At 37.9% G+C, this 26,618-nt stretch overlaps 1 protein-coding gene across 1 annotated transcript in view; it reads right to left on the reverse strand.

The window, feature by feature from the left end:
- Positions 1 to 1,265: 1,265 nt before the first annotated feature.
- Positions 1,266 to 26,618, reverse strand: part of TM9SF3 (transmembrane 9 superfamily member 3) — a 61,930-nt gene continuing 36,577 nt past the window's right edge. Inside the window, exons 7-15 of the mRNA XM_056120370.1 lie at positions 26,135 to 26,301; positions 21,385 to 21,479; positions 16,130 to 16,260; positions 12,701 to 12,840; positions 9,452 to 9,520; positions 5,877 to 6,023; positions 5,331 to 5,414; positions 5,135 to 5,211; positions 1,266 to 5,006 (exon numbers count right to left, since the gene is read on the reverse strand). Of these exons, the coding sequence (XP_055976345.1) occupies positions 4,939 to 5,006; positions 5,135 to 5,211; positions 5,331 to 5,414; positions 5,877 to 6,023; positions 9,452 to 9,520; positions 12,701 to 12,840; positions 16,130 to 16,260; positions 21,385 to 21,479; positions 26,135 to 26,301 (978 nt within the window). The 3' untranslated portion in view covers positions 1,266 to 4,938. The remainder of the gene's footprint in view (positions 5,007 to 5,134; positions 5,212 to 5,330; positions 5,415 to 5,876; positions 6,024 to 9,451; positions 9,521 to 12,700; positions 12,841 to 16,129; positions 16,261 to 21,384; positions 21,480 to 26,134; positions 26,302 to 26,618) is intronic.

The raw sequence follows: 26,618 nt of genomic DNA on the forward strand, positions 1-26,618 counted from the left end.
TATATTATCTGCTCAACAGGTTAAAGTGGCAAACAACAACCAAATTCCATTTTATAGTTACAGCAGTTATTTTGGTTACTTTGGGGCTCAAACATTAGAGACCCTTTAGTTACTTTTTTTTGGGGGGTAGATGGTTTTGAGGGAACATATGTGATATGCGCTTGATAAATAAATCTATTATTAGGAGAATGACAGGCATGGAGGAAGTAGGACTTCAAAGTTGGAGTTGAAAATAGTATACAAATCAAAAAAGCCAGAGATAGTCCAGAGGTTAAGGTGCTTGTGTGGCTGACCCCAGTTTGATCCCCTGGTGCCGCATGGTCCCAAGCAGTGCTGGGTTTATTCCTTGAGGGGTGAGGTTGGCCTGGGTAGCTCAGCACCGCAGAGCCTGAGCAGCACATCCTCAGCCCTGAGACCTGAACCACTAGCCTATTGGCAGAGAATTATTGGCAGGTGCTCGCACCCCACCCCCTAAAGAATGGTAATAAAAGAAACTATCATTTTTAAGACAAAACTTTTTCTTTGAGGAATGTTTTCAGTGTTCTGTGCACTTCCCCCCACCCAAACTAAATAAAGATTTGGGGGTGGGGAAATAAGGCCCTAAGCCTCTCTTTTCAGAGGTCAGCAAACTGGGTCATTGCTTTTTCATTCTGGTGAAACACAGTTAATGCTCATTTGTTCATGTACTGTCTACTAAGGTGTGTTACAACAATCAAGGAGTTTTGACAGAGATCATGTGACTTTCAAAATCTCCAGCTACGTGCTATCTGGCCACGGCTTTTTTTGTTGAACACTTCCAGCAATCTCTTCATATGCATGCCAGTAATAGAGTGAGTCAATATGCTTTGTTCCCCTCTTTCAAAAAGGAAAGAAATGAAACATCCAAGGGAAATACATTCAATTTTTTATTACTTTTTAAAAATCCAACTTCAGTTAATTAGCAGACTAGATTAGACACTGGACTTCTATTACTAAAGTCAGTTGGAATAATGACCTGCACAAATCAGTGATGTATACAAAATGAAAGTGATGAGAAATAACTTCCCTTCTAGCTCTCTCATTGATTGTTTGAAACTATCAAGTTTGATACTGCAGAAAAAGCCGTGGAACTGCTTTTCCAAGTACACTCGCCTATTCTTAAAATAGAATTCTATTATTTTTATAAGCATTTATAACGCCTGTAGCTTCCAAATAACCTAATTTGATTAACTGGGGTAAACCAAAGGAAACTACTTTTTCAACTTAAAAGATCACAAATATTTCACTGCAAGCAGATTTTACAAGTTTATTCCCACAAACCGAATTTTTACTGTTTTCTCTTTATCCTCAGCTTCAACATAAATGTAAAATCAGATGACTTTTAGAAAACCCAATAAAGAAACATCCCTTAAATTGAACTGAATTGTTATAAACAATCTCTGAAGCTGTCATCTTTCTGATCTACCTTATCCCTACATCTAGTCTATTTCTGTACAGACTTACAATTGTTAGGAATTTTCACTTTTCTGATCTCCTTTACATCTTGACTGTTAAAATAGTTTCATAATTAAGGGACTTTTGGAAAGATATAGAATATAAAATAAAAATGAATACTTTGTTTTCACACATCACTACTTGTTTATTATATGTTCTAATAAATCAATAAAATGAAGCCTAAGACATGCTGAAATCTAAATTTCAAATCAGATGGAACCGCAGTGTATAGTTAACAAATAGGCTTTACTTTCCCAGATTCATATATATATATATAAAAGCCCTTCAGTATATAGATTTTCCTGAATAAGTAACATTAATACACTGTCTATATTTTACATTTGTAAAAATTCAAAATAAAAAATAACACTTGCAAACATATGGCATAAGGTGGTTGATAAACATTAAACAAAATTTTTACCAACTGAACACAATCTGTGAATAAACCCTAAAGTGGATTTTGAAAGAACTAGAATCTGCAGCAACCACTTTTCTATAAAGGTCCATCCACTCTCAATGAATATATTCAATTGTACCACTCGCCAGGTTCAGATTTATCACCATGATATAATTACGAGGAGCCAAATATGGTAATACTAAGAATCTTTTACCTCCAGCCATCACATTTCCACCTTATCCTGCTCTTGAACTAGGATATATGATGCCAACTTCAAATGCAGCTACATTTCAGGAGAAGCATGCTTACAGATACAAAAACATTTATTCTTAATTTCTGAGTGTTCACAGCATCAGTTGATAAGATGAACAACTAATGTTAACAAATTAAAAACAGATATACAGCATGGGGTGAAAAAAATGGCTCTTTAATTAAATACTATTCTGCAACTAAAAACTTGGGAGCTAAATGTTTATGAATTACAGCTTCTTCTAGACAAACACACATCCAGCCTCTCTATGAAGTCATAAACCAACATATAATTCTTAAAGAAGTTTTCAAGGTAATTAGAGCACAATGTATTTGCAAATTAAAAACTTTTTCATTGACTATGCCAGAAGGCTTTAACAGTTCAATTTAGTGGTCAAAATGGTGTACCTGAAAGCAGCTAACCATTCCTTCTTTAAAACTCCTCTATCAGGGGCAAGCAAGATAGTACAGAAGGGAAGGCGGTAGTTGCCTTACGTGCAACTGACCTGGGTTCAATCTCTGGCACCCAATGGAGTCCTCCAGCACCACCAAGAGTAATACCTGAGCACAAAGCCAGGAGTAAGCCCTGAGCACTGTTAGGTTTGGCCCAACCCGATCCCTCTCCACAAAATTCTACATCATAACCTGATTCATAATACAAATTTAATTTTAATAAGGCAAAAGCTTGCTGTCAAATTTCTACCCCATCAGTGACTTACATGTTAAGTCCATTACTTGTAGTAAAAAATTATTTAAGCCATTAAAATATGATTGTTTCTTTTAAGATGTTAAAAGCAGGTGAGAAGAAAGAGAAAATGGAAGAGCTGGTGGATTATACAAACTATAAGGAATTGGTCTGAAAGAACTCAGAGCTTATGATCAGATTTCTATTCACTCGTGACAGTCATACGTAAGTGGTTAGAAAAAAATTCAAAAATTCACTCTTTATAGTCCATACATGTCACATTGCAGAATGCAGTCTATTAATTTACAAACATACTCTGTGATGAAAACTACTTATGGCATGAATTTCACATTAAGATTTCAATACAGCGGTTTCCAGTCTTTCTGAAAATACCAATATATAGTACTGTTTTAGGTGGTCATTTGTGTAGCAAACTATTAAAACTAGAAACTCAATGGTCCTAGGAAAAATTTCACATTATGAACAGTCCCAGAAAGATGTATTAAAAATTAAAAAAATTAAAACCACTATTTAGAAAACTATAACCTTTATTTGTTTATCCAATAGTAAGCTAACCACTTTATTCCATCCCTATTTTTCACGGTACACCAACCTGAACAGTTACCGTGCCACAATTGCTTTCAGAGGGCTTGTCACTCACATGGTGAAGTACTAGACAGTCTAGCTGTAAGCAAGCGTCAGGGTTTTAAAGTGTGGGTTCCCTGTATCAGAAAAGTTTAGTTCATAGCATAATTTAAAAGTTGCATTCAGTAATAATACTTCTTTTTGAAAAGATATCTTCAAATTGCAAACACAGCTATTTTCACAAAACAATTTGGTCAGGAAATTTTATTTTAACATTTCTAAAGCAGTAATGCTTTAGAAGTTACTTAAGTGCCCCAGACAGGATTAACAAAATTAAATGTTTCTTAATTACAAATCTTGCTCCTGTAGGAGTTCCAGAAAAAAGAGAAAACAATCCCCCCTCCCCAAAGTAAGACACACACACATTTTGAAGAAAGCCCCATGTTTCATGCAGTGGTAGGCAAGATGTAAAAAGCATCCGAACTCACACATTTCTACACCAATCATCATCAGAAAAAAGCACTCTGTAGTCAATCTGTACATCCAAATGCATCTGGGAATCTATACCTACGTTACATTATTTAATGTTATATACATTTATTACCCACCCACCCACCCTTATTTTTTTTTAATAATTTCTTATGTAAAACCTTCATTCAACCCCAAAAAAGATGTAAGACTAACTTGAGGGGAGGAAAAAAGATAATCACTTTAGACATTCAGTTAAAATGTAGTTTATCTAAATCTCAAAATGTTTAATAGAAACAAACATCTTCTCCATTCAACACTTTGCTTTCTAACTGTACAGTACATTGTGTAGCAGAGAGAGAGAAAGTACACCTCTACCTTCAGACTTTATCTTCTTTGGATGGAATTAAGATGTAACTGAATAGATTTATGATAAATAAATGGGAGGTTGGTCCAACCAAGATTACAGCAGATATTACATGCAGGATTTAATATTTTTTAATTCTCTTTGTATATATTTTTTTAAAAAAGGATGAAGTTGAATGGGGTGGGGAGGGAAAGCAGATCAAAAGAGAACCCAGACTCAATATATAAAAATGTCCCATAATAGGTTGACGATGGCAGTAAAAATAAGAGAAAAAAAGTAATCTTTCTGGAACATCATTTTTCAGTAACACAGAAACACTACGTGCCAGGAAGATTTCTATTCATGTAATTTAGCATCCAAGTTTCCCTCCATTTATTTAATTGGAACAAATGCTTTAAATAAACTATTTGTCCTCTTCACTGAAGAGAGCTGGTCTATTTCATCTTTAATGAGCTAGTTTTTGGGAAGATTAGCCATGTATTGTAGTAATGCCTACTTCATAAAATCCAAGCATTTGCTGTGAACAGTTGGAGAAAGCAGTCAGTAAGAACCTATAGGATCAATGGAAATAGATGTTACTTTAAGTCATCCATGAAAGAGACCCACAAAGTACCCAGTGTTAAAGCCAAAATCTCTTCTTGCGCTTTTTATGCTGTGCAAGTTCCACCCCTATGAAAAAGAAATTGATCCGAAGTTCCAGGTTTTCTTGGATCTTTAGTCAATTTTCACATTAGTATAGATTTTTCGGACAAAGGCACTTGTTCCCATGTAACCAATTGCTCCTGTAAAGATAAAATAAGATGTTTTGAAAGAAATATATACAGAATACTTTTACAGATTTTAAATGTCCATGATATTAACACTAAAATACCAATATTACTCATGATAATCAGAGGGCATCAGAACTTACCACACATTATCCCCAAGGCTGTGCTAAATACCGCCATATATCCAAAGTAAAATGATGTTTGAAATAAGCCATACATCCTGAAATAAAACAAAATTACCACATTCAGTATGTCACTTTTATTATCACATAAAACTTTAAATTGTAGTATTTAAATGACAAATCTCCTACACAAAAATAAGAAAAAGTCTTTACTTACTTTGTTTTGAAAAAATAGTAGTAAAAGGAATACATGTAAACATAGATTGCAGTTGATGCGGCAGAGAGAAAACTTGTCCATTGCCTTAAAAAAATAACAAAAAGACGCCACTGAAACAAGTTTACAGAAAACAGTTTTGTGAAAAACTATATTTTGTATACAGGCACATAGCACTTATCTATATTCACAAGCAAAGTCTAAAAATTAGGGGGAAAAGTCTGGATTTTATCAGATTCTTTATTCTAGATCACCTTAAATCAACCATTTTCTTTTTCAAACCTGTCTTGCATTTAAAATGGAGACATTAATGTTACTGCACAAAACTCTTATCTCATCAAGCATGTAGTGAAAATAATTCCAACACAGTAAACAAATTAAAACAAAAGAATCTGAAGTTTTTTCCTCAAAAATCTTCATCGCTTTTGAAACAACAAATATTCTTAAGAAACACACTTTCTGTATCTTTTACTCCACTTTCCACATTTCAAATGCAATCTCATTTTAAAACAGTATGACCCTAGGGGCTCTTCCCACAGTGATACTCACCACCTATAATCCTCTGCATTTAGTAGGAAATATGTACACACGATGGTCACACAGACAGTCACAATACACAGGATGACCAGCACCAGCATCATGAAGCCATAGACGTAATAGATCTTATATGCCCAGAAAGATGTGAAGATAAAATACCTAAATAAAATGCAAAGTAGTCTTTACTCTTGAAGATTATTCGGTTCTTGCTAGATTTCACTTGCATCCTTTCAACCTTTACCCCCTCACTTAAATTTCAAATTTTCAAGTAACCAATTATTTATCTTGTTCTATTTTTTTACCATCAAAATTTCTAAAATTTGAACTGGAGTGATAGTAGAACAGGGAGGGCATTTGCCTTGCACAAGGCTGACCCACGTTCAATCCCTTGTACCCCAAATAGGCCCTAGAGGCTACAGGGGTGATCCCTGAGTGCAATCCAAGAGGAGCCTTGAGTTCGGCTGGGCTTGGCCCAAAAACAAACAAACATTTCTAAAATTCTCTCAAAACTATTTTCTTGGATAATCATTCAAGAGCAGATTTTAAAGTAGGACCTTCAGGGGCAAGAGCAATAGTACAACGGATAGGGCATTTACTTTACACACAGTTAACCCTGGTTCAATCCCAGGCATCCCATATAGTCCCCTAAGCTCTGCCAGGAATGACCCTGAGGGTGGAGCTAGGGATAACCCCTGAGCATCAATGAATGTGGCCCACCACCACCAACAAAAAAGCAGGCTCAGCATCATGAAACAATGCATTAGAAGCTTAAAATTAAATGTGAAAATGAAAAACAAAAACAAAAAAATCTCAAGATCTCTATTTTAAAATAAAGCCAATTCCTTCATTCTTTCATATTTTGTAGAAAAACTATTCAAGAGCAATGCATTTTTTATTTTACAAAACTGAAATTGCTTTATTAAACTTTAATTTCTGTTCAATGAAAAATTTGATGGCATACTGACAGTAATACAGCAAAATTAGGATTTTACACTAAGACCCTTCACTCATAATTCCATTTCTGAAAACATTACTAGGAAAGTATACTTTTCTTGTTCATGTATTCATCTCTTATTCTTTTGATACTTATAGAGTTCTTATCATATTACCAAGGAAGCAGTGAAAATACAACTGTGACGAAAACAAGTCTTTACCTTTAAGAGGTGAACACAAATTTACTAGTGAACACCAATATATGTGATATGTTTGACCAACACACATACGAGAGGCACCTAACTGGTTTGGTTGGGTAGGGTTCTGTAGGAAAAGTGAGAAGGTGGGGTAAAGGGGTTAGAGAAAGAGTACAGCAGGTAGAGCGCTTGCCTTGCATGCCGTAGACCTGGGTTCAATCCCCTGCATTCCATATGGTGCACTGAGCACCACTAGAAGTGATTCCTGAGCTCAGAGCCAGGAATAAGCCGTAAACATAGCCAGATGTGGCCCCAATTTAATAAAAACAAATAAATTAAAGGTGGGGTGGAAAGAATATCCTAGGAATAGATAGGGCAAAGGCAATGGCTCATACGAAAAAAGTTTTTAATTAAGAATATACTGAAAAAAACAAAGTAATTTAGTATGGCTAGGACTTTAGATGAAAACTTAAGAGCTACGAGATGAGGTTAGAGACATAAATAGCATCAAATAATGTATTATAAGCGGGGTTGGAGTGACAGCACAGCGGGTATGGTATCTGCCTTGCAAATAGCTGACCCGAGTCCGATTCTCAGCATCCCATATGGTCCCCCGAGCACCGCCAGGACTAAATTCCTGAGTGTAGGGCCAGGAGTAACCCCCGAGCATCGCTGGGTGTGACCCAAAAAGAAAAAAAAATGTGTATCCATAATACTGGGCATGCTATGAAGCTTGAACCTTGTCTCATGAAAATCAGAAGTCTTTAGCAAATAAATGCTGTAATCAGATTAATACTTTAAAAAGATTGTGTGGGCACAAAGAGAATGAATTTTTGAGAGTGTTTAAAAGAGAAACTCAAGATACAGTAGAGATGCTATATAATGGAACAGTGTACCCGAGAAAGCAGAAAGAAATGAGATCCAGAATGTACCATAAACAGGGACACATGAAGGAGAAAACAGCTGGCAATGTATTCAGGTTAAGGGCACAAAGTAGCATCAGAACTAGAAGTACAAAATTTCTGAACTGATGATGAAATGACAAGCGAAAAGTGAGAATACATCAGTCCTCTAAAAACCTACTAATGCCCACAGTGCCCTCAGCTGGTAGTTGACCACCACAAGCCAACTCAAATCTGTAGTTGCACCTGCTTGTATAATTACACATATACCAATAAATATGAGGGGGGAAAGGACATATGATTTCTATTAAAATTATGTTGAATGTTTTGGAAAAATTCAGTAAGGTGACCTAACAAAGGCCACAAAATTAGGTGACATTTATTAAAAAAAAAAAAAACCTACAGGATGAATGCACAAAGTTAGAGGAAAATTACATTTAGAATCCTTTGGACAGGCTCGAGTTTTCCTTACACTTTTAAAAAGCTAAAACAAAAAAATGCATTATAAATAAAGGAAAAATGATAGAATCATTAACTAGACACTAATAAAAAGATCTTGGCTCTGTATATCTTCTTAATGAGGAGTGTATTTTTACTAATTTTAAATTACACTAAAATGTCATGTGTCTTATTATAATTCCCTTAAAAAACCAATTTTTTTCAACTATCCAGGTGTCAGATACAATTTAATAGACATTAATGTATTTAAAGTCTATTACGAAGACATTTAATACACAGAACAAATCTAGAGGGCATCTGGAAACGTGGAAGGGAATTATAGTCACAATGACTGCATTATCATGGACAGCAGTAAGAGGTGTATGATTGTGAATTCTCGAAAAAATAATATACAAAGAACTATATTGGTAAAAATGCCAGAGCAGAGGCTGGAGAGATAGTACAGCAGGTAGGGTGCTTGCCTTGCATGCAGCTGACCCAGGTTTGATTCCTGGCACCCCATGTATTCCCCAGAGCACTGCCAGGAATGATCCCTGTGAATAGAGCCAGGAGTAATTCCTGAGATTGCTGGGTGTGGCCCCCAAACAAAACAAAAACAAATAAAAATCCAGAGCATTTCCTTCAAGGAGCACCGTGACACTGAGAAACAAAGACATATTTTGAAGTGGAGACTAGATATGATACCACCACCACCCCCCACCCCCGCCCACACACACAGACACACACACCCTATTCATCAAAGATGTCAGTATCTGAAATGGTTGAGAGGTTTACGAAGTTCCTGGGACTCTCAAGAACATTTTAAAAGTACAATTAAACAAACAAAAACCCCTCCTAGAATTCGTGATCTATCACTTTCTAAGATGCATACTTTTGATTCCAAAATTTCCTATAAAGGAGATCTCCCTTCTAACACCAAAGAATATTTGAATATCTGAATATTTGAAAACAGCAGAAAATTGATCCATATATCCTTTTCTCTAAATCATGGGTTAATAAACTCTTGCTATCTTCCACCTAATGATTCTATACAGACACTAGCTTCTAAATTCTCTACTGACAAATTACTGAAACAAAAGTGACTGCCAAAACTTACATTTCAATAAAGATTGAGCCAAATGGTAAAATTCCTCCGAGACAAACAATGACAGCAGGCTCCATGAACCTGAAAAATAACACAATAATTAACTTCTTATATGATTCTTGCATTTAATAATTTCTAATAATACAAGGTAAATGCTTGCTACTTTCATCTAGGCAAAAACAAATCAGGGGACTGGAGTGCCGGTCCAGAAGGTAGGGGTGCTTGCCTTGTACACGGCAGACCGGGTTCAATGCCCCACATTCCACATGGGCCCCAGTGCTAGCCAGGAGTGATTCTTGAGTGCAGAGATAGGAGTAAGTCCAAAGCACCCTGGGTGTGTCCCCTCCCACACCAAATCAGTAAAAATAAAAACTAAATTCCACAGAGGCATAGTATAGAAGCGCACCTCCAAATTAGCCATAGGTTATGTCAAAATTCTTTCATTATGGGCTAAGAATTTGAGGAACAAAATTCTTGCCACTAATAGAACTCAAACTGTTTGCTCTCTTCCATACTTTCCAATAATTTTTCAGAACTCTAAAGGTAAAGAAAAGAAAAACTCTGAGACCCTGTCTGAAATACTAGTTCTCAAATGATGTCCTGGCCATCTGTCTGCTCAATCTTTTCTTGTTTTGGCCATTTCTTTTCCTATGAATTACACATGAATTACATGAATTACACATGAATTACATGGGAATTACAATTCCTCTGAACTAAAAAACCAAAAAGAAAAAAAAAATTGAGACTTTGGGGGAAAAAAACTTAAAAATCAGTTAACTTGGGTCAGAGAGATGGTTCAGTGGTAAACCACATGTCTAGCATGTATGAGGTCCTGGGTTTGATTTCCAGCACCATTAAAAAAAAAACCATCTAGTTGTCGTTCCTCTTTTATATAAGACCAAGACTCCAAAGGTGGTATAATCTGCCCAAAGAGAGCTAGATTTAGGATTCAGATTTTGGTTTTCTTATTACCATGTAAGGAAAATGAAGACATGCATGAACTCTCCTACACCAAAATATGACCCATGATTATCAAGGTCATGCGCTGCTCTTTCTTCACTTGCCCTAACAACAGTCTTGAGGACATTTTGATTTCTGACTATGGTTCTCCTTTAAACATCCTTCTCCGGACCGTCTCCTTTATCCCTAATATAGTGAAAATGGGGCAATAATGGGCCCTTTACAATATAACGTAAATTTGGAAAAAGTAACTTTTAAAAAATTACAAAGGTTCTCAGAATCACAAATTTAAGGGGTGGAAAAAAAAGAACCTAAACAATTTCAAAGATCAGATCACTCTCCTTTAAATCAGAGGAACCATTTTATTCAGGCTCAATTTCTTTTTAAAAATCTTCTAAACTCAATTTTAAGAACTGTGATTTATTCTTTGGTGAGTTTTAGACATACACTATTGGAGCATCAATCTCACCACCAGGGTCAACTTCTCTCCACTAATGCTCCCTGGTGCCCTCCCAGATTCCTCCTGGCCCCATTTCCCCCAGCATGCCCTCTTGATCGGCACCATTCCAAGTTCAGTTGTTAAATTTAGGTCTCCTAATTTCAGAGTTGTTGCCTCTGTGGTTTGGGTATTTGGCTCTATCATTCCTCAACACCACCTCTGTACTTGAATCCCCTGATCTGGACCTCGCTGCTTCTCATCTATCTCTTCTCCCTCTCCCCTCCACTCTTTTTTCAGCCACCATTTCTCTATTTGTCTACACAGCACTCCGAACTTACAAGAGACTGATAACCCCTTAAAATTACATTTATAATGTGATAGTGGAACCATGAATAGAAACACTTTAATATATATTCTTATTATAACAAAGTACGGGGGGGGAGTATAATATATAGTAAGATTTTTAACTTGTTACTAAGAATAAAGGAGGCAAAGTAGAAAATAAAGAAGGCAAAATAGCCCAAGTAAATAATAAAATATTCAATTTACTAGTAAAATTTTATTATTACTTGGGGGATGGCGGCTTTGAGTCACATGTAACAATAGCCAAGGCTATTCCTGGTTCCATACTCAGGACCCTGGAGGTGCTTAGAGGACTAAATGTGGTGCTGGAGATTCAAATCAAAATTGAAGTTAATGCAACAGCTTGCAAGGCAAGTGCCCTACCTCCTGTACTGTCTCTTCAGACCCTCAACTTAGTTTTATTTAGGGGGTGGGCCACACCCAGCGATGTTCAGGGGCTACACCTAGTTCTGCACTCGGGGGGCCATATGGGATTGAATCCGGGTCAGCCATGTGCAAGACAAATGCCCTACCGACTATACTACCACTCTGGCCCCTCAAATTAATAATTTTAAACGGCAAAACAGTTCACATTTTTTCCAAGTATGAACCAGAAAGATATTAATAAAACCTTACTTTGTTTAAAAACTAAAAAAAAATACATTTTGAATTAAAAATACATCAGGAATCATTATTTCAAAGTTGATTTCTCAAATACACCTTATAGTTCACTTATATGTTGACATAAAGGTGTTTACATGTTGACATAAAAGAATCTTTTCAGCTGTTAAATATTTCATTCTTTGACTAAATTAATCATGAATTATGGGAGCTCTTTAAGAACCCATTCCTGCAAGTAATGTGGCAGATGGGAATAAGATTTCATGTTGCACTATCCCCAACATGAAAATTAAAGAACATATGTCAATAAAGAGTAACTTGACTCAGTTCTAATTCATGTCTCAATGGTAAAGATATATACGTATAAAACTGTATAAATGTTGCTTCGAATAATAAAATATCCATGAAGGAAAATGAGAGAGGCAAGTGATAAGAAATTTGTTTTTCTGTCAAAGCTCAGATAGTACTTCTGGTCTCTGCTACTCTACTCTGGGGCCACAGATTAAAAGCTGTCACAGAGAATATGTGAACAAAGAAGCATGGTGTGTTCCATTGAAACGTGATTTGTAGAAAGAAGCAGCAAGTCAAATCTGGCCTGCATGCTGCGGTAGTAAGACCGCTGCAGTGTTCTTTAGTTCCTTCCCTTCCCACCCAGCTCTACCTAGTAGTATGCCAATCGAAGCATGAGTTATCTGCAAATGGAACTAGTGTTCAGAAAATAAAACATGTAACATTAATAGTCCTTACAATGTAGGCTAAAGAAAAAGTAAAAAGACAAAATAGGAAGTTCAAACTTAAGGAGTAATTCTTAAAAATATGTGCTAACCAACACACAAAATTAGCCTTTAAGAATTTCTATACTGTGAAAACAATCACACAAGTCTGAGCATTCTCTTTACCATTTTTTCTCCGGTATGGGACGAGGCACCGCATTGACACGACAAGGAAAGTTGGGCTGACCTGACAGATTTCGGCCAAGTATTGTACCAACAAGATTTAGAGGAAGAATAACAAAAAAACAGATGCAACAAACAGCCACCTGTAAATTAAAGTGTGTATGATTACTTAGAGAACAATATAAATAAAAACAAAAGACACACAGTCTTGATCATGAAAGAAAATGTTAAGTAAATTCAGTATGCAAGATATACATATATTAATGAAAATAGAAAAAGAATGTGTTTTAGAATATTGGAATTGAACTGAATGGGAGTTTCCTGACCTCAGAGCTCCCCATTTACAGAATTCTTTAATAAATCTCTGCTAAAATCCTTTTTTACTTCCATGCACTTTGTTCTCATGCTTTAAGCCTGTATCTTTCATCATGAAACAACTTATTTACCTGGATACATACATGGATACATGCAGCCAACATGGCCGACCCGAGTTCGATTCCTCCGCCCCTCTCGGAGAGCCCGACAAGCTATTGAGAGTATCTCGCCCGCACGGCAGAGCCTGGCAAGCTCCCCGTGACGTATTCGATACGCCAAACACAGTAACAACAAAGTCTCACAATGGAGACGTTACTGGGCCCGCTCGAGCAAACTGATGAACACCAGGAAGACAGTGACAGTGACATTTACTTAGATCCTAATATGCATAAGGGCTTAACCTGTTATTGCCCTATTTTGCAGATGAAAATAAGCATTGTAGCACTCCTCCTACTGTTCATCGATTTGCTCAAGGGGGCACCAGCAATGTCTCTACTGTGTGCACTGTTTTTGGCATATCGAATCCGTCACGGGGAGCTTGCCAAGCTGTCTTGTGGGTGGGATACTCTTGGTAGCTTGCCCGGCTCTTGGAGAGGGGTAGAGGAACCAAATGCATGTCGCTCGCGTGCAAGGCAAACGCTCACCCGCTGTGCTACCGCTTCAGCCCAAGACCAATTTCCCAAGATCACACAGCTAATATGTGGTCAGCCTAATATTTCATTTCAAATATTTCATTCAATTATGTAACATTACTAAAATCATAATTTTCTGCCTATTAATAGTTCAAAGTTAAAGATACAGAAAAAGCCCTAAGAAGAGTCTAGAATTAAAGCGTTAAGTTAGAAAATTATTTCTGTGATTTTCTCTATACAAAACTGGTAATAATGGACACACAAAAACATGATAAGCTTTTCATCTAGAAAAACATTCATACAAAATGACTTCACTGTGTATTTCTGTAAAATGAAATAGGACTTAATCACCTCTTGGGTATTTTTCAATCAAACTTTTGGAGAATAAAGAAGATTATAGCAGAGGGCTGGAGCGATAGCACAGCGGTAGGGCGTTTGCCTTGCATGCAGCTGACCTGGCCGACCCAAGTTCGATTCCTCCGCCCCTCTCGGAGAGCCCGGCAAGCTACTGAGAGTATCTCGCCCGCATGGCAGAGCCTGGCAAGCTCCCCGTGACGTATTCGATATGCCAAACACAGTAACAACAAAGTCTCCAATGGAGACGTTACTGGGCCCGCTCGAGCAAATCGACGAACAACGGGAGGGCCTTTACTTACTTTACTTACTTATATATTTTCATCTAAATTTATCAGAACTCTAATTTCACGTAAGAATCAAAGAGAAGGGGCTAGAGTGATAGCACAGCGGGTAGGGCATTTGCCTTGCATGCGGCCTACCTGGGTTCGATACCCAACATCCCATATGGTCCCCTGAGCACCACCAGGAGTAATTCCTGAGTAATTCCTGAGTGCAGAGCCAGGAGTAACCCCTGAGCATCGCCGGGTGAGACCCTCCCCCCAAAAAAATTTAAAAAAAAAAAAAGAATCAAAGAGAAGATGAAAAAATATTTTTTTGTATGTGGAATCACATGAATCTGGAAACTGGTTTATAAACTACTATAGACCATCAAGTCCTGCTGAAGAGATTCAAGAATTCTATAAGCAACTAAATATTCTTTTGAAAATAGTTTTTAAAAATATTTTTAGAGGCTGAGAAGTAGTACAGCAGGCAGAGTATTTGCCTTGCACATGACCCACTGGGGTTCAATTTCTGGCACCCCACATAGTCCCCCAAGCACCAATGCGTGTGATCCCTGAGCACAGTCAGTAAGCCCTAAGCACTACAATGTGTAGCCAAAATTTTTTTTAAAAAAAATTAAGTGTGACAAATATACAAGCGTGAATAAATCCTGCACCAAATGCTAATACACTGGAAATACTATATATAAGCTAATTCATTTTCATGCAAAACTCAAGTAAGTTCCTCCTGGTTTCTTCACATATACATTTGGACTTCTTAAGAAAGGTTCTAATGCTACACTGATCATTTTTGCTCTCCTTCCTTCCCTTTCCCAATTCAGGCCTACACATAGTTGCTCATAGAAAGTTAAACAAGAAAATACAGTACATGAAAACATAGTACATGTATATTCAGGCAATTAAGCAGCAAACAAAGTTGTGTGTTCATTCAAAGCATATAGTGAATAAAGGGTTCCACAAACAATCTCACCAACACATAAACTGGCAATGATTACTGTTCCAATTTCCTTTCTTTGGTGGGGAGGTTGGCTCTGAACTCACCTAGTGGTGCTCAAAGCTTACTCCTGGGCTCTGTGCTCAGGAATCACTCCTGATTGGCTCAAGTACCATGGAAGAAGCCAGGGATTAAACTCAGGTTAGTCACACACTAGCAAGTGTCCTACCTGCTGTACTATTGTTTCGGCCCTCAAATTTACCTTTTCAACTTCTGAAAGAAATTCTCAGTAACAGGAACCAACCAAATCTGGGATCTCACAGATGAAAGGCATAAGCTCTACTACAGAGCCAACGGGTAGTCATTTTTATTCATGATGAAAAAAATATGAGCAAGGCCAGAGCTACAGTAGAATGGGTATGGCATTTGCCTTGCATGTACAGACCCAGTTTTGATCCCCAGCATCCCATATGGTCCCCCAATTACTCCAGAAGCAATTTCCGAATGCAGAGCCAGGAGTATGTCCTGAGCATCACTGGGTGTGGCCCTAATCCAAAAGAAGCAAAAAGAGCAGTTATAGACTACCAGGCTTATAATCAGCCTTTCATTTTACTGGCCCACAAAAATCAAGGAAAAGCTCTAAGGTTTAAATTTAATAAAAACCATTTGAAGACTAACGAGATTTTAGTCCTCACCTAACTTTTCAGTACAACCAAACTTTTAATATGATCTGGAGAGCAAGCAGGTCTCATATTAGAATGGCGGTGTTGCAGGCAGGAGGCCCAGGTCTGATCCCCAGCATGGGATGGTCTTTCAGGAATTGCCAGGTGCAAGCCCAATGCACTAAACAGAGTAGTCCTTGAGCATTTCTGGGTGTGGTCCAAAAGACTAAAAAAAGATCTGAGCAACTTACCATAGTTCCAAAAGGAATGGCTCTAGAAGCATGGTAATAAATGGCTATAAAATTGATGAAGAATGCAGTGCCACACACCATAGCTGGAATAAGGAATGCCCCAATAAACATCTGTTTTATCCATCTCCTTCCTGAAAAGAGAAGAGGAATATGAAAATCAACAAGATAGGCATGCAGTTAAGAGTGGACTATTCACTATCAAATTATTTAAACTTATAATGTAACTTCAGGATTCTGAAATCTGACATTCTATAATTGCTTCAAAACAGTAGCTAGGCTCAGGACATAGCGCACTGGCAAAACAGATGCTTCATATGAGACCTGGTTGAATCTCCCATACTGCCAAGAAATAAAACTAAAAAGGCAAGGAATCGGCTAACCAATCAGCTACTCAAGTAAATCTAATGAAAACACAGCTTTTGAAGTGGGTGTGCTAGAAAAAACACAATGAATTATAGTGCAATATGATATTTTATCCTGATTCAGTTAATGAACTGATATGACCTTGGTAAGTCACTCAACTTTTTTCTATTGGCCAAGATAGATGTTTTCAAACTAATACTTGAGAATTTCTTGGAGATGCTCATAAAGTCACTGGTTAAGAACAAATCCCAGGTCCCTCAGACCTTCCTCAACTAGAACAATCAAACTTTCAAGAGTTTTATACACTGGAGTTTCATGTAAGCAGTCATTTGAAGAGGCTCTTAGGGAGGGAGGAATTGGAGGGGAAGGGAAGGGAGAGAGAGAGGAAAGAGTAAGAGTACTAAGAGAATCAATCAACCTTGGCGTTTAAATTTATTTAAGCACTGTATTTAAATATGCATTTTTGTCTAAAAAGGAAAAAACAATAAAGTATTTCAAAACCCCCCAGCAATTAGAACTAGAGCTCGGTAAGTTTAACTATTTCTTCTACCTCTGAATCGCCAAATTCTAAATAGTAAACACCTATTATTTTTAAAAAAATAATTATTTTTGTTTTTGGATTTCATATGTTGGTGACTCAGGGGTTATTCCCAGCTTATTGCTCAGAGGTGCCCAGGAGAGCCAGGGATGAATCTGGGCCTCCAGCATGCAAAGAAAGCACTCCAGGTCACTGAGCTCTCTCCGGTTCCTATCAAGGTTTTCTTAATGATGTAATCAAGCATCTGAAATCACGTTTATGTTGACAGAGAGCTCCTCACTGTCTTTCTAAACTAGCAGTGTGTACGAGCAACTGGACCACCAGGGAGGCACCTGCACACTTCTTTGGAACAGTATATAAATGCTGGCTCACTACTGAAAGTCATAATGAGGACATAAACAGTAGGTACTCAAATAGAAAGTACTATAGCAAAAGCAAACAACAAGTTCCTAACACTTGTCTTCTGTATACATTCCTTTTGAAATATCTGTCACACAATCATCATCCTAGATTTTTATATCCCTTTAGGAAAAGTCCTTGTTCTGAACTTTGGCCTCTATTTAGTTTCTTAAGTCTCAAAAACTCCTCCTTCCCACCACCAAAGGATAGCAAGCAATTCAAGTATTTCTACTACTTGACTGCAATTCTTGCTTCACACTCTAAGAGAAAATGGAATGCTGCACTCTCCACTACCTTCTCAGATTCAGACAGGAATTCCATCTCCAATTCTTCTCCCTTTCCTTCTAACAGTAAAAACAATTCAAAGCACATTCCACTGGGTACAGTGAGTAGCCCAGGCATCTGCTTCGTTTCCTTCTTCTCTACACCTTGTGGTTGCTTCTTCTTTACACCTTTGGATCCTCTGAACAAGTTCCAGTCTACTGACCCCTGACATCAAATTACCTAATTGTACTGAGGGCAGTTAAGAAGACTTAAGTTTTATTATAGTTCAAATTCTGAGATAACTCTAAAAAACTCCTGGACTCTACATGAATCTTGTTTTAAGGACTTTTGGGATAAAACATCAGAACATAATCAGATCGCCATAGGTCCTATCAATCAGAAAATAATCTTTAGATTAATTATACTAAAGATAATATTCCTATGTGATACTGCTAAATTATACTAAAAGTGATATTCCTATGCTAGGATGATCTCCCTAGGCTGGAAGATTCTAGGCTGAAACCAAACTCTGTCAGCTTTCAAGAAAAATAAAGTTTGCTGGGGTATTCATAATGTATAGTCACACTAAAAGCAAATTCATGTTTAAGCATGGATAAATTTCCAGTTGCATTAGACTTCCTGCCATGGAGACTTTTTTTAGAGGTCATGAACTATAAGATTCTTTTTTTAAAAAGTTTGGGCCACCAATACCCATCCGACAAGGGGTTGATATCAAGGATATACAAACTACTGGTTGAACTCCACAAGAAAACATCCAACCCCATCAAAAAATGGGGCGACGAAATGAACAGAAACTTCCTCAAAGAAGATATCCGAATGGCTAAAAGGCACATGAGAAAATGCTCTACATCATTGATCACCAGGGAGATACAGATCAAAACAACAACAAAACAATATAATCTCACACCACAGAGACTGGCCCACATCTAAAAGAACAAAAGCAACCGGTGTTGGCGCAGATGTGGTGAGAAAGGGACCCTCCTTCACTGCTGGTGAGAATGCTGACTGGTTCAGCCCTTTTGGAAAACCGTATGGACGATCCTCAAAAAATTAGAAATTGAGCTCCCATTTGATCCAGCAATACCACTCCTGGGAATATATCCCAGAGAGGCAAAAAAGTATAGTCGAAGTGACATCTGCACTTGTTTGTTCATTGCAGCACTGTTTACAATAGCCAGAATCTGGAAAAAACCTGAGTGCCCAAGAGCAGATGACTGGTTAAAGAAACTTTGGTACATCTACACAATGGAGTACTATGTAGCTGTTGGAAAAGATGAAGTCATGAAATTTACATACAAGTGGTAGCACTGTCCTCCCCATGTTCATGGATTTGCTGGAGCGGGCCCAGTAACGTCTCCATCGTGAGACTTCTTGTTACCGTGTCTGGCATATCGAATATGTCACGGGTAGCTTGCCAGGCTTTGCCGTGCGGGCAAGATACTCTCGGTAGCTTGCCGGGCTCTCCGAGAGGGGTGGAATCGAACCCGGCTTGGCCGGGCCAGCTGTGTGCAAGGCAAACGCCCTACCCGCTGTCCTATCGCTCCACCCTTTTCAAGATAACTCACCAGAAAATTATCTCATTTAACTGTGCCACTGGAAAATAAAAATGGCCCTAATCCAACCGATGGAGACCAAAAAAAGAAGGCCTAATCTTTCTCAATCCATGCCTTTATGCTACTGACACTTTCTTTTTCTTTTCTTTTTAACAAAGTAAATTCTATTCTATTGAGGCATAGAAAGTTCAATCACTTTGATAGCCCCTTTAATTTTGACATCACCATCTTCCTCTGAGAAAGAAGAATTGGAAGTCAATTGGAAATACAAGTGGCACTACATGAAAAGTATCATGCTAAGTGAAATGAATCAGAAAGAGAGGGACAGACATAGATTGCATTCATCTGGGGAAAATAAAGTAACAAAATAGGAGACTAACACCCAAGAATAGCTGAGATAAGTGCGAGGAGGTTTACACCAAGGCTGAGGCCAGCCGCATATGCTAGGGGAAATGGCAGCTCAGATAGAGAAGGGAGCACCAAATAAAGGGTATTGAGAGGATCCTCCCAGAATGAGAGATGCATGCTGAAAGTAGGCTATAGACGGAACATGATTGCTACTCAATGCCTCTTTTGCAAAGCACCCAAAAGGAGAGAAAGAACAAAAGGGTATGCCTTGCCACAGAAGCGGGGTGGGATTGGGGGGATGCAGGGGTGGGAGGGATACTGGGATCATTGGTGGTGAAGAATGGGCACTGGTGGAGGGATGGGTGTTCGATCATTGTATAACTGAAACCCAAGCACAAAAACACGTAAGTCTACAACTGTACTTCATGCTGTTTCACTAATAAAAATTTAAAAAAAAAAAAGCTTGGTCCACACCCAGCAATGCTGATGGGTTATTTCTGGCTCTGCACTCAGGTAGTACTTAGATGACCCTATTAGATGCCAAGGATAGAACCTGAGCCAGTGGCAGGCAAGGCAAGCCCCCTACCCACTGTACTACTTACTCTCTGGCTCCAACTATAAAATTCTTAAATCTACTTTTCAGGTAAAATATAAGAAGTTACCTGAGGCATCCTTATTTCCTTAGGAAGATTGTCCTGTATGATAAAACTCATACTCCCTCAGACAATCCAAAAAGTTATCTACACTTTAGTTGAAGACCACAGTACGTCTAAGAGGACAAATGAAAGAATCAACAGAAAATCTGGATATCCTGAGAAAACCTTAATCCTATAACTTATAAAGTCCCTATAACCTGCAAGTCTCTGTAGCTTACCAAAGAGACAATGCCCAAATGTTGAGATTACTTAAGATGGGTAGAGGAAAAAAACATATTAGGGGAGAAATATCCTTAGAAGTAAAGTTTTAAGGTACTTCAACCATGCTTTATTAGTTAATACATGTAAGTCTACTAGTTTCAGCCCTTTCTGATTCCAGAAAATTACAGAACAGCAAAGGAAAGGAACTTAAAGGCCTGCTGCTCACATTAAAAAGCATCAAGAAACAGTCTCCTTGTCTTGTACATGTCCTCTATCATTTCCAGATCACAAAAAGAAGGGGTTATTTAAGATGAAACACTCTTAGCAAGAGATTATGACACAGAGTAATAGAAATCTTTCTGCAGTGTCCTTTGATAAACATTTATAAGCCAACCAAAATAAACAGCTCTCCTCTCTATTATCCTTCCACTGTTCACTTTATGAAGTCCACCATGGAGCTGTTCTATGAAGGTAGGTGCTTCAAAGTAAAATAACATCAATAGGGTCAGGGAGATTGCTCAAAAGGCTGAGCGCATGCTTTCCATGCAGGAGCCGCAGGTTTGATCTTGGGCACTTCATAGTCTCCTGAGCACCACTAAGGAGTGAGTCCCAAGCACCAAGCAGAGAGTGCACCCTGAGTACTGTTGGGTACAGTCCTCAAAGTGAAAAACAAAGTACCATTAATAGCTTAAGTACAGTCACCTACATACTCACCAGGGCTAATTTTAGTGAGAACAAAAATTAAAATTCGAGGATTCCATAAAAACAAGACAGAACATATAACAAGTCTGATAGGGATTATGTGAAATAAAATAAACAAGGACCTTAAAGAGGCAGCATCTACCTGTTTTAAATTCAAAATACACAATAAAATATTAGAATATGTAATTAAAAAGTGATAACATAAGTTACCTCCTTGTCTGGCATATAGACTTCCTCCAAAATAACCATTGACTGGAGATGTAGCAGCATAGACAAATATGGCTGTACTGAGCATCGACCCTCTCCTATATAGGCAAAAACATGTACAATAAAATTTACCCAGCAATTGAAAGAAACTGTTAAAATAGCCTTATGGAAACAGAATTAGCACATCCTGGATTGCAAAGGAATTCCACAAGTTAGCTAACAAAATCAATTTCTAATAAAAACTGCACCTGGAGGCAACAAGAGAGGTAAACACATGCTATGTACACAATAGGCCCAAGTTTGGTCCCTGCACTGAATGGTCCTCTGAGTCCACTGAGAGAAACTCCCTAGCACTAAGCCAAGAGAAGCCCCTAGACATTGCTACATGTGCCATCGGGCACCTCACCCCGCCCTGTCCCAAATCACACTTAAATGATACCATGCTGATTTTAACTGGTTTTAACTTTCTAAAACCTTCAGGGTTCCTAATATTTTATTCTAAACAAATATTTCTCATTTCTTATTAGAACTGGCACTAAAACTTTTCACAACCCTGTGAACCAATCACATTCTAAGAAAAGGATACTGATTTTTTTAAAAGAAAAATTCCTCTGAGTCAATTCAACTACTTCAGATTTTGTCTGCTAGTAAAGCAAAATTAATGTGATTGTTTCAAAGTTTAAAAACCAAATTTGTTTTTCTAGTAAACTAAACAATCACAAGTATTTATTTCTCTACACTATTGTTAATAAATTCAGCCCATTCTGTTTATAACGTGTGGGTGTAGAAAATGACAGATCTAATGCTGAAAACGAAAAAAATCTGTTTTAGTCCAGACCAGCCCGACACTAGTCAGTTCTTAGTATCAGCAGAGATAATACAAAAGGCTGCTCATGTGACTTAAGAGTCCAAGGACTAGCTGGTGTTTAAAACTGCAGTCCTCAGGGCTGGAGCAACAGTACACTGGGTAGGGCGTTTGCCTTGCATGCGGCTGACCTGGGTTTGATTCCCAGCATCCCATATAGTCCCCCGAGCACCGCCAGGAGTAATTCCTGAGTGCAAAGTCAGGAGTAACCCTTGTGCATTGTCGGGTGTAACCCAAAAAAGCAAAAAAAGACTGCAGTCCTCAAGGACGTCGACACTGAATGGGAGAATAACAGAGCATCAGGCAATATTGATGTTCGGAGTATCTCCACCTTTTTGGTTCAAAAATATTCCAAGGGCACTTTCCCCCCTCAAAGCAGAAAAGGAGCGGCCTCCTTGTTCACCTAACATCCAAAGAGCTACTTTGCCGTCACTTAACTACACTCCACTTCAAGTTTCACACCAGCAGCAGCATTTTATTAGACTTTCTTAGCCCTTTTCCAAACTCTGCTTTCTCCACAGTAGCATTACACTAGAGGGCATCCGTATTGCTGCTGATTCTATCTAGTAAGTTTTTTTGTGTGGTTTTTTTTTTGTTTGTTTGTTTTGTTTTGGGGTCACACCCAGCAACACTTAGTACCTCATCCCGGCTCTGTGCTCCAGGATCACCCTGGCAGTGCTAGGGAAAATCGGACGTTGGTGTTAGGGATCAAACCCTAGAGAAGACATATGCAAGGCAAGCATCTTTCCCAATGTACTAACTCTCCGGTCCCATAAATAATTTTTCTTCCTCTGACTCTTTCGGTGATTACCAAGACAAAGTCAATTTTCTTTTTTTAACTGCTCTTTATCCTACAGAATCATTCCTATTCCTACCCTGGAACAGTTCCGAATGCTTTTTAGCACAGCGGGTAGGGTGTTCGCCTTACACGCGGCCAACATGGCCAACCCGAATTCGATTCCTCCGTCCCTCTCGGAGAGCCCGGCAAGCTACCGAGAGTATTCGATATGCCAGACACAATAACAACAAAGTCTCCAATGGAGACGTTACTGGGCCCGCTCGAGCAAATCGATGATCAACGGGAGGGCCTTTACCTTTACTTTACCTTTATTTTTTTAATTCCATAATAAATCAAGAGTGATGGAGAGTGACAAGATTCTGATCCCAGCTTATTAACACCCTTTTACTGACAAGTTTTGTGATCTCAGTAAAATTACTTAACCATTCTGAGATTTAGTTTCTCATCTATAGAAGAGAATAACAATTGCTTTACATGATTAATGTGTGAATTAAAGGAACTAATGTGCATGAAGTACCTAATATGTAACCTCAATCACAATACTCATCGCTTCAGTACTTATCAGACATAATTATGTTCACTTCAAATAAGTACAGCCATCCCATAGTAACCACAATCTAAAATCACAAGGTCTGATTTGCCTTCTGACACCATCAGAAGGAGTTTCTTATTTCTAAAATATAAAGATCCATAAGCAGAAGAACTTCTACATTAAATAATGAACTGGGGCTAGAGATAGTACAGTGGTTAGGGTGCTTGCCTTGCACACAGCTATCCAAGGTTATGGTCCCCTGAGTCAGGAGTGAGTCCTGAGCAGAGTCCAGAGTAATCCCTGATCACTAACAAGTGTGCCCCTTCCCCCTGCAAAAAAAAATGTAGGAAATTAACATTTGAGAAGGAACAAGGCAAAAGTTGAATTTTAGGAAATATAAATCCACTAGTAACTGATAAGTTTGTGGTCTATAATCAGTCGTGAATTTGGTAGGATGAATCGGTATGCAATGTAAAGCATAAATTTAATTTTTGCATACTTTACTGTATATTTAGAAAGGTTCTCTGTTAGACTGCTTTTCTTATATGACATCTAGTCATCCAAACATATTTTTTATATCTAAAATAAGAAATAGCTACCAGAACTTATAAGTATACTAAAATTTAGGTTTTGGTCATTTATTTTAAAGTACATCTGTCACTGTCACTGTCCTCCTGTTGTTCATTGATTTGCTCAAGTGGGCACTAGTAACATCTCCATTGTGAGACTTGTTGTTACTGTGTTTGGCAGGCATATCAAATACGCCACGGGGAGCTTGCCAGGCTCTGCCAGGATACTCTCAGTAGCTTGCCGGGCTCTCCGAGAGGGATGGAGGAATTGAACCCGGGTCGGCCGCGTGCAAGGCAAACATCCTACCTGCTGTGCTCTATGGTAAATAAATGACAAAAGTTTCACACATTCACCTCAGCTCATTAAGTATGATTTAAGTAAATTCCCCATGTTTGCAAATTCAAAGATAAGACCCAATCCTTGTGCTCAAACTCAAGGAATTTTCTAGTGGAGAAAACAGCAATTTAGTATAATTATTTAATATATAACCGAAGTGCCATTCTTTCAATAATTTATTGCTTGTTCCCCAAATGTCAGTATACGAAGAATGATTGCATTCTGAGCTGAAATAGATATGAAATGCAAGTGGAGAAAAGTGTCATTCTCACGGAGAACTTAATAGAGCATCATGTAAAGTGCCTAGTGTAAAGGTACGCTATTCAAACTCACTGTGTTTGCTTCCCTGAGATTGTAGCTCTTGGAATACAAGGTTATAGGACCATTCAAAAAAGACTTGAGATATTTGTAAATTTATAGATTTTTCATAAAGACCTCAAATCAAAAATGTCTTGCAGTAGAACTTAAGGATGTCATGCTAAGCAAACTGAGTGTGAAGGAAGGCAACTATCAGATGGTCTCACTCGTATGTCAAGTATAAAGTAAAGGCCCTCCCGTTGATCATCGACTTCCTCGAGTGGGCCCAGTAACGTCTCCGTTGGAGACTTTGTTGTTACTGTGTTTGGCATATCGACTACGTCACGGGGAGCTCTCGGTAGCTTGCCGGGCTCTCCGAGAGGGGCGGAGGAATCGAACTCGGGTCGGCCATGTTGGCTGCATGCAAGGCAAACGCCCTACTGCTGTGCTATCGCTCCAGCCCTTGTCAAGTATAAAGGAACAAAATAAGAAAAATAGACAATGGCCAATGAAAACTAACCCTGATATTCTGCCTACAGGAGTCTGCTGAGGAGGGTGGTGGTAGAACATTGAGCAGTGGTGGAAGATATTGGAGGGTGCAGAGGGTGTGGCACATTAATGTTATATGCCTCAAACATTTATATTAATAGCTAAAAATCTCTAGAAGAAAACAAAGGAGAGAATTTCTTTTAAATGGTTTTGTCCACAAAGGAAAAAAAGGTACCAAAAACTATGTAAAGAAAAGATTAAAGTCATTCAAGATTTTCCTAACTTCATGTGTCTTGTCCAACCATGCTTCCATTACTTACAATGCTTTTTTTTATAGTTTTTTTGGTTTTGTTTGGCGGTGTTTGGGCCATAGCCAGAAGTGCTCACGTCTTATTCCTGACTCTTGCTCAGAAGTCATATCTGGCAGTGCCCAGGGGACTGAATATGGATCTGGGACTGGGTTGGTTGCTTACAAGACAAGGGTGTTATCCCTAAATTGTCTCTGTGATTGCTATGGTCTCCAGGTTTTGCAAGTAAATTTGAAGTATTAATTTAAAAAACTATGAAATCCTTGTGCTTAAGAAAGATCTTAACGGGCACTCAACTTTAGGAAAAAAACCGCCTATTCACTTTATTAAAACTTCTAGACTGACACTGTAACTCTGCTCCTATCTCCAATGGAACATAACTTCTATAATTAAAATATTTTCCATGTATTAGAAAAATATGATAGCCAAAGATTGCTGTTCATTATCTGTCGGCAATAATATTTATGCACTATAATTCTAAGATTTGAGTATGTCAATTTCAGTATGTTTGACTTAGACGGTTTCAAACTATTCGAAAACAAAATTTAAGCACTTACTCTGTATATAAATCTTCTATCATTGCAACAATAATGACAATAAGAGACACAGCAAATATCTGACAACCAGAACCAATGAGAGAGGAAAATATCAGTGGGTGACTTGATGGTCTAAATACATCTCCATGCACTTGCTTCCATCCATACTCATCTCCTAGGTCTCTATCCTACAAATATATACATGTAAAGAGAAAAAAAAATCATTGAAAATCAAATTAAAATACAGAAAATAGGCAAAAAATTACAATAATGGCTACACATTCTTTCCCTCCAATTTACAACTACTTTAAGTGATTCAAAATATTAAGGATATACATTTTAAATTAGAATTACTTTAATAACATAACACTGAAGAATAGAATTTACTGAGGAACAGGAAGATGAATCCTGGATCTGATAAAAATATCATACATAAAAAAGGTCTAGACGCAAAAAGAAATGTCAAACTAGGAGAAAAGCACACTAACTCTTTCTGATACACTCA

This window comes from Sorex fumeus, unplaced genomic scaffold (genome assembly GCF_029834395.1).
Source record: "Sorex fumeus unplaced genomic scaffold, SorFum_2.1 ptg000043l, whole genome shotgun sequence".
NCBI lineage: Eukaryota > Metazoa > Chordata > Mammalia > Eulipotyphla > Soricidae > Sorex > Sorex fumeus.